This window comes from Hevea brasiliensis, chromosome 7 (genome assembly GCF_030052815.1).
Source record: "Hevea brasiliensis isolate MT/VB/25A 57/8 chromosome 7, ASM3005281v1, whole genome shotgun sequence".
In the NCBI taxonomy this organism is placed as follows: domain Eukaryota; kingdom Viridiplantae; phylum Streptophyta; class Magnoliopsida; order Malpighiales; family Euphorbiaceae; genus Hevea; species Hevea brasiliensis.
In genome coordinates this window covers 3,702,221-3,709,835 of record NC_079499.1, presented here as the reverse complement: position 1 = coordinate 3,709,835, position 7,615 = coordinate 3,702,221, and the positions used below count along the sequence as shown (strand labels likewise).

At 33.4% G+C, this 7,615-nt stretch overlaps 2 protein-coding genes across 2 annotated transcripts; one reads left to right on the top strand and one right to left on the bottom strand.

Annotated features, from left to right (window-relative positions):
* The first annotated feature begins 747 nt into the window (after positions 1 to 747).
* On the top strand, positions 748 to 1,881 carry LOC110652030 (uncharacterized). The gene has a single exon (XM_058149756.1). It carries the CDS (start codon positions 831 to 833, stop codon positions 1,779 to 1,781), a length of 951 nt encoding a protein of 316 aa, XP_058005739.1. The 5' UTR covers positions 748 to 830; the 3' UTR covers positions 1,782 to 1,881.
* A 140-nt stretch (positions 1,882 to 2,021) lies between these two features.
* LOC110652029 (spermidine synthase 2) lies at positions 2,022 to 6,402 on the bottom strand. The gene is made up of 9 exons (XM_021807519.2): positions 5,758 to 6,402; positions 4,361 to 4,437; positions 4,144 to 4,266; positions 3,569 to 3,673; positions 3,239 to 3,311; positions 3,076 to 3,147; positions 2,797 to 2,992; positions 2,433 to 2,556; positions 2,022 to 2,353 (listed from the first exon to the last, which is right to left on the bottom strand). Exons 1-9 carry the CDS (start codon positions 5,948 to 5,950, stop codon positions 2,291 to 2,293), a joined length of 1,026 nt encoding a protein of 341 aa, XP_021663211.2. The 5' UTR covers positions 5,951 to 6,402; the 3' UTR covers positions 2,022 to 2,290.
* Positions 6,403 to 7,615: the final 1,213 nt, after the last annotated feature.

The following is a 7,615-nucleotide window of genomic DNA, read 5'->3' as shown; positions in this document are numbered from 1 at the left end:
TATATTTATTTTTTAATATATACTTAAATTTCATAAATATTAAAAAAATTAAATCTTTCTAGAAATTTTTATGCGTAATATTAATCAATACTTTTATATAAAATTTAAAGACACTATTAAAATTTATTAAATATTATATTTTAAATAATTAAAAATTAGTTAATTATATTTATTTATTTATATTAATAGGTGTTATATATAATTAATTTTTAATTAATTTACATATAATAATTAATTTTTAATTATTCTATTAATTGAATTACTAACTCATTTACACGATCTTTTCATTAAGTTAATCTCCGAATTAGGTTTAATAACACTACTCTGCCAACTCTTAAGCTTAGCTCCTTCTACTATTTACCAATTTCTTCATTAAATATATCTATTTATATTTCAAATTTTAAATACTGAATCAGGCTAATAGGCCACTCATGTTTGAGTATTATAATGCTTGAACTTGATTTGATTATTACTAAAATTCAAGCTTAATTCAATTAAAATTTCATTTCTTAAGACTCCATTTGGTTTATACAGTTTGATAGTAAAAAGCAAATATTTTAAATAGAAAAGTAAAATAAAATTTTTTATATAGTCCTTTAAGAATAAAAAAGAAAATTACCAAAGGATCCTAGTTTTTTTAAGTCAATGGTGAAGGTGGTTGTGGTCCCTGGCTGAAGACATCTTTCCATTCCACAGTAAAATGCAATTAATTGCAATTACCAAAGAAAAAATAAAAGTCAAGTCCACCCCACCCACCACCAAAGAAAACTTTTGATTTCTTTAACAAGAATCCTCCAATTGCTCAGTGTTTAAGCTTGCAAGTGAGAGGCATGGAGATGGAGGATAACCATATCACACACTATCAGCAGTTGGAGGTCTTTGATATTCTCAAAGAAGCTCTAAAAATCACTGGCAAAAACATCAGCTTCTTAATCATCACCTTGTTTGCATCTCTTCCTCTGTTCTTCTTCTCAGTTTACTATGAAATTTTGCTCCAAACAACTCTGGTTGAAGCCATAAAGATTCTAACACCACCTCCAGGCTACTACAACTACAATTGGCCAATCCCAGCATACATAACCAAACAACTGCACAATAGCTTTTCCTATAAATTGATTCAGCTACTTCTCCTTTCTATTGTCCCCCTTCATCTCCTTAAGGTGAGCACTGTGTTTCTGATTCTTGATTTGGCATCAAAGATATATACAGAAAAAAGATCAATGACCCTCAAAGAGATGGTGAACAGACCAATTCGAAAAGGAAAGTTGAGAAGTGCTTTCATTACATCAACGTATGTTTTCTGCTTGGCAACTTGCACTGAACTTGGATTGACATGGTTAGTAACAAACTACTATGTCATATGGAGGAACACTGTTTATGGTGCATTTTTTGCAGTAATTTATGGGTTGGCTTTCGTACTGCTACTAACAAAATACTTAGAATGGAGTGCTTTATGGAATGTCAGTATTGTGATATCAATTTTGGAGGACAAAGTACAAGGGGCTGAAGCATTTGCTCTATCAGCACTTCTAATCAGGGGCAATAAGCAACAGGGTCGTCTCTTGATGCTTCTTGTCTTTGCTTGGGGGCTAGTTGTAAGGTTGCCATGCCTGTGTGTTGGATGCGATCAAGGCGGGAATGGAATTTTAGTTCAAATGAGCTTGTATTGCATTGGGAATGTGACAAACTGGTTGGCCTGCTTAGTTTATTTCTATGATTGCAAAAGGCAGAAGCTGGAGAAGAAAGATGATCAAGAAACAGGAAAATTAGGTGAGAAATGATGCTGCAATGTTGTTCATTACCAGGTTACTTTGTTTACTTCCATATCATATCTCCACAAGTATGCAGTGATTAGTGAATTATCAATAACTACTAAACCAAGTAGAGCCATGCTCTCCCCTCCTTTCTCTTTTTATCTTTACACTTTCGCTCCTCTCCCCTTTCTTACTTTCCAACCAAAGCTTCCACACATAACTACACAAGTATTTGAATCCTTTAAAGCAGGGCAAGTAACAGTACGGTAAGAAAATTTTTTAAGGTCTTTGAATTGCTTTTAAAAAAATTTGCATACTTTCAATACTAATTATGGAATGGAAAAATAGAATGATCTTTTAAACTCCAACATTAAAAGTACGAGGCTTCCTGCTAAAACAAACTCAGCAAATAACTTGAAACCCCAACTTATTCCATGGCTCATTGCCAGATGGACTATTTTAGTGAGGATGAAGACTGGTCACTCTACAACAAACTTTTACTCCTGCTCCCTTCAGTGTTCTCCGAAATTCCTTCATTAGGCTTTTGAATCAATCACCTTCTTTGCAAAAGATGGCAAGCAAAAGGCAGCTGTATGAATCTGGAATTAAGAGCAGAAGTTTCAGAACAGAACATTACAATCATAAGCTTCACTTGAAAAAATGTGGACTATGTAGTACCTCTGAATTGTAAAATTTCAAAGGTCCCATTGATTTGCCGTCATTAACATCTATGGGATTCACTGGATGCTTGAAGTCAACTGAAGGTCCCTCAGTAGAGCAAAGCATGAAACCTATCACCCCGCTGAAACAGAATAAAAGCCATCCAACATCAGCTACAAATAATACCATGAATACCACATGCATCCATGTAATTCTGAAGATGGAAAAACAGGCCAGAAAGTTTTGTTTAGGGTAAAACATAAGGACTTTTCCAATCCTGAGGGTGAGACATCTGCTGCTAGTCAAGCACATATAAATGCAAAGAGTTAGGGGACAAGATGAACAGAAGGGAGTGCACAGATGGCAGGGGATGAATACAAACCTAGGATAAGTCGGAACAGTAGTCCAGGCATAGTTGACAGAGCCTTTGAAGACTTGACGGCAGTTCTCTACAATACCCTCAATGATGTGCATATGAAGCCATATACTTTCTGCCTGAGTACACACAACTCCTCCTGGACGAAGAGCCTTTGCTACGGACTCAAAAAAGGGCTTCTTAAAAAGCTCTTGTGCAGGACCTGAGCAATCAACACAGACTTGCAACTGAAATAAAATTCTCGAGGCCCCAATATAAAAATGCAGTAGGCTACAGCGATATTACCGATTGGGTCAGAAGAATCTACTATAATTGCATCATATGTTTCTGCAGGAACATCCTTTAAAAACGCGACTCCTGCACAATTTGACAAAAATTCCACCATTAATAAGTTTGTGAGAAAGAGAGGAAGAAAGAAGGGATAAAATAAGGAAGTAGCAGTTTGTACCATCACCGACATGGAGTGTTACACGAGCATCCTCATACCCAACTGCTATATCAGGGAAAAATTCTTTAGAAACCTGTAAGATACAAACAGGGGCACACAGATTATAATATAGAGACCATGTTCAAGGATAAAGTGATTAGGTACAGAGTTGGAGCTTATCTAAGATGAAGCAAGACAATAATTTTCCACAGCAAGGAACAAAATCCACTTTTTTATGGAAACAAATCTCAGAGCATAAATATTTAAACATTAAAAATCCAGAAGACACCCAGGAAGAGGAAAGAAAGAAAGAAAGAAAGAAAAAAAGAAATCTTCAAACATCTTACTCACATCAACAACCATCTTATCTATTTCACATATGTCAATCTGTTCAACAGATGAATGCCGAGCCACTTCCCGCAGGACCCCACCATCTCCTCCACCAATAACCAAAACCTAAATGACAAACAATTTGGTGAGAACTGAAAAAGGGAGGAAAGAAAAGATAAATGTAGTCATCATACATTAAATATCGAGATTACTGCTTTAAAGAAACATGATAGCATAAAACTTCAATATAGTATTTCTTTTCTATCAAATATTTGATTAAACTATAATTTAATGCTTTTCTTTTTGGTGCCTTGGAATGACCAAAATTTAGCACTGAAAAAAGCATTTGTACATATAGTTTTCAAGAAAATGAAATACCAGATCTAGAATTCACTTACATGCTCATAAAAGCAAGGCAAAGACAATCACAGCACATGCAACTATTATAGTTTCTTTAATGTCTCATCAATAATTATCTCCTTCACATTACCATATATGAATAAGTATTCAATGCACGAAATACACACTATATTTAACGAAATTCAATATTGATGCATTTCCAGTTGATTCTTTGGTTCTTCAAAGAACATAGGTACCTTCTTTGGGTTTGGAATTGAGCAGAGTGGGAGGTGGGTAATCATTTCTTGATATGCACATTCATCCCTCTCTGTGAGTTGAATCACTCCATCCAAAACAAGAACCTTTCCATATGTTGATGACTGTAAAAGGATTACAAAAATACGTAACTTAGAATCAGTAATATTTACACGTGAGAAGGACAAACAATTAAAATGTCCCTAGAGCATCAACCACCTGAAAGACCATGACATTCTGGTAGTCAGACTTCCCTTGAAATAAGATCTTTTCCATTTTTAAGGAGTGTGCCTCTCCTGCAGATTTCATAATGAATATTTAAAAAAAAAAAACACAAAAGTCAAAAGTAGCAATCAGACACACTACCACAGCAAGCAGGGAAAAATATATTTGGCAGAGATAGCCAGCCTTCAACTTCAAAACTTTACATAAAGAAAAGCACCCACAGAAAAAGGCAGGACAGGAGAGGGTGAAAATTTTTAGCAGGTTAAGCTTCAATATATTGCCGGCCGCCTAAGATCCACCAATAGACAAGACAACAATTAAATTAAACCACATAAAGTGAATGGCATAAGGATTGCAGCCAACGAAAAAAACATGAAGAGTTGTGCTCCTAATATAGTCAGAAACAGCTGGAAAATGCTACAGCTGACATGATTTTGAAAAATTCAACTTCCTCAGAACGAAATCAAGAAGGCTGAGATTTACAAAAATAATTAATTAACACAATAGCTCTGAAACAGTCACTTGAACAGTCAAAAAAAATTTAACAAGGTATGCGACTCAAATGAAGAAGAAGAAAGCAAGACCAAGGAGGGAATTAAACCAATGAAAGTTGGTCAATGTTAAATAGATCTAGTTTTTGACACGTAATTTTTAAAATTTTGAGAAGCATTCAAAGTAGAGAGAAAGCAGTTAAAAGGCCCACATATCTATTCCAAGTTTACTGGAATTGCACAAAACTTGTAATTAAGATGACTAGGTAATGCAGTAAGGGAAAAAGGCCAGCAGTAAAACGCATTTGCGAACATCTGATGGGAAATATATATATATATATATATATATATATATATATATATAACCTAAAATTTTTGAATTAGAAACAGAGCAACATGAGATTCAAAGGTTGTCATTTACATGAATGGAAAGCGCTTGCATTCTTTTATTATCAATTTATCATCATCATTAGCAACCCAATATTCAGTTCTGGCTCATTCTGCGATGTATGGTTTTCCTAGTCGAGGGCCACGCACTTGATATACATCGCTCCAGCGAAAACAACTAAGAAGCGTGCGCGGAGCAAATATTGAGTAGAGATTGAAACCCAATCATAGAAATGAAAACAAAAACAAGTAGTAGTAGATAAATAAAACAGAAACACAGCAGCCAAGCCATGGATATTAACTTAAATTAAAAAATAAATATAAAAATCACGAACACATTATATGCATATATATATCTATCCATATACAGAAAAAAGACCATGCAATTGACATGCGAACTACCCACATGCTAAAAACCTTTGTATATCCATAAATACAATTGAAACACACACCCAGGAATCCAACAGATCACAAGCTACACATAAGAAAGACAGGAATTAGCGAGGAACATACCAGGCCACATTGGGCTAATCTCAGAAAACCAGCCAGGTATAACAGAGGATTTATAATCATTATTATTACTGTTTTTGTCGGTGTTACCCTCCATCTCCATAGCGACAGTGTTAGCAGAGACCCCATTCTCTTCATCTTCTCTAGGTCTCTTGACAGGCAAATCATTGGACACAGCAAGACCATCTTCAGCCATAAAGACTCTGTTTTTGTAACCGCCACTAAAGAGAACCAAAAAGGCCAAAACCCCCTAAAAACCTAAAGAGGATTAAGCGAAGGGAGGCCACACAATCAGAGTTGGGTGTCGCTTTATATAGAGGAAAGAATGAGAGATGATAATAATAGTATGACGCAGAAAGAATCTGCTCGGTAAAGACGCGTCTTTCGTGGTTGCGTCTTCTGCTTTTTCTGTGTTTGTTCTTTTTCCCCACAGAGAGATATAGAGGAAGAAGAAGAATAAATATCTAATATCCCTAGCTCTAACTGCAGCTCAAGAGGAGAGAAGGAGTTTATTGTTTGCTAGGACAGTGGCTGTGTTTAGAGAGAGAGAGAGAGAGAGAGAGGAAAAAAAAAAAAAAAAGTTCGGAGGTAGAATGATAGGGTTCTCAATTAGGGTTGGCAACTTTGGGATAAGAGATTTTTTTTTCTTATTTATTTTTTTTATATTTATTATTTCTGAAGCAGATTTTTTTTTTTTCTTAGGGTTGAATTTTATCAGAGCTTTTCGGTTCTGTTCATCATGTGAACACTTAAAAAAAAAGCATCACGTGATTTTACCCTTTTAGCATTAAGAATCAGGACTTTTGGTTTCATGTTTTTAACATTTAAGGGATAAAATGGACAATATATTTTAAATGGGAGTCTTTCTTATATGGTGATAAGTTTATTTTGAGGTGGTAATATGGATCCCACAATTTGAAAAATAAAAAATAAATAAAACACTATTTCACTAAAATCACATGTTATATAAGTATTAAAAATTTTATGGTGGAAAACGCTAGTCCAAGCTGGAAAACATGTTGCCATTACACTTGATGTTGAGTGATACACATTGCAACATTATAGATTTTGGATGTCAATAGGTTTGCGCAACTCTTGCTTCTCTTTTACAGTGAATTGCCAAATGATGTTGTTAGGTTGAAGAAGATTATCATGGATTACCGTTAAAATTATGATAATTTTAGTAGAATTTTTATTCTTATATAACCTATACTCACACACTCTTCATAACTAATGAGAGATCCCAAATTATGAGATTTATCTATAATTTTATTAATTATAATTTAAATTTTATTTTTCAATTGCTAATATTTTGAATTTTTGTAATGTGAAAAGAGATTAAAAGTGTGATTTAAAGAATTAAATATCTTTATATGAATAATAATTTACCCAATGAAATCAATTGCACAAGGTAATCTACAAATTAATTTACATTAAATTCAACAATTTATAACATGCATATTATTTAATTCAATTAAAGAAATAATAAATTAATATAATGCATATTTTTAAAGTGCACGTCATTATGTTTTTAGTCTTTTTAATTAGTAAAGAATCACCTGGTTGCCTATGAATGTGGTAGACAGACGAAATGGACAATATTTTACGGGCAATAATAAGATTATGGCTATGATTGAAAACAAAAATCTAGGAGGCTGAGAGAGATTGATATGTTGGGTCAACCATCACAATATTTTAAAACAAAATCTTCTTTTCCATTTTTTTTCCTTTTCAAAATAGTGATAAAAATAAATTATTATTATTATTAAAATTATAATAATTTACACTTACCTCATTATATTTTTTAATTTAATATTTATTATTAATTTTATTTAAAATCAATTAAATTATAAAAATATTG

What these genes read in the sequence shown, in the direction of transcription:
- LOC110652030 (XM_058149756.1), top strand. Translation starts at nt 831, where the DNA reads ATGGAGATGGAGGATAACCATATCACACACTATCAGCAGTTGGAGGTC.
- LOC110652029 (XM_021807519.2), bottom strand. Translation starts at nt 5,950, where the DNA reads ATGGCTGAAGATGGTCTTGCTGTGTCCAATGATTTGCCTGTCAAGAGA. An exon ending in AGAATGTCATGGTCTTTCAG is followed by an intron (nt 4,267 to 4,360) that starts GTGGTTGATGCT and finishes ATCCTTTTACAG; the next exon opens with TCATCAACATATGGAAAGGT. An exon ending in AACACTCCATGTCGGTGATG is followed by an intron (nt 3,148 to 3,238) that starts GTACAAACTGCT and finishes CAAATTGTGCAG; the next exon opens with GAGTCGCGTTTTTAAAGGAT.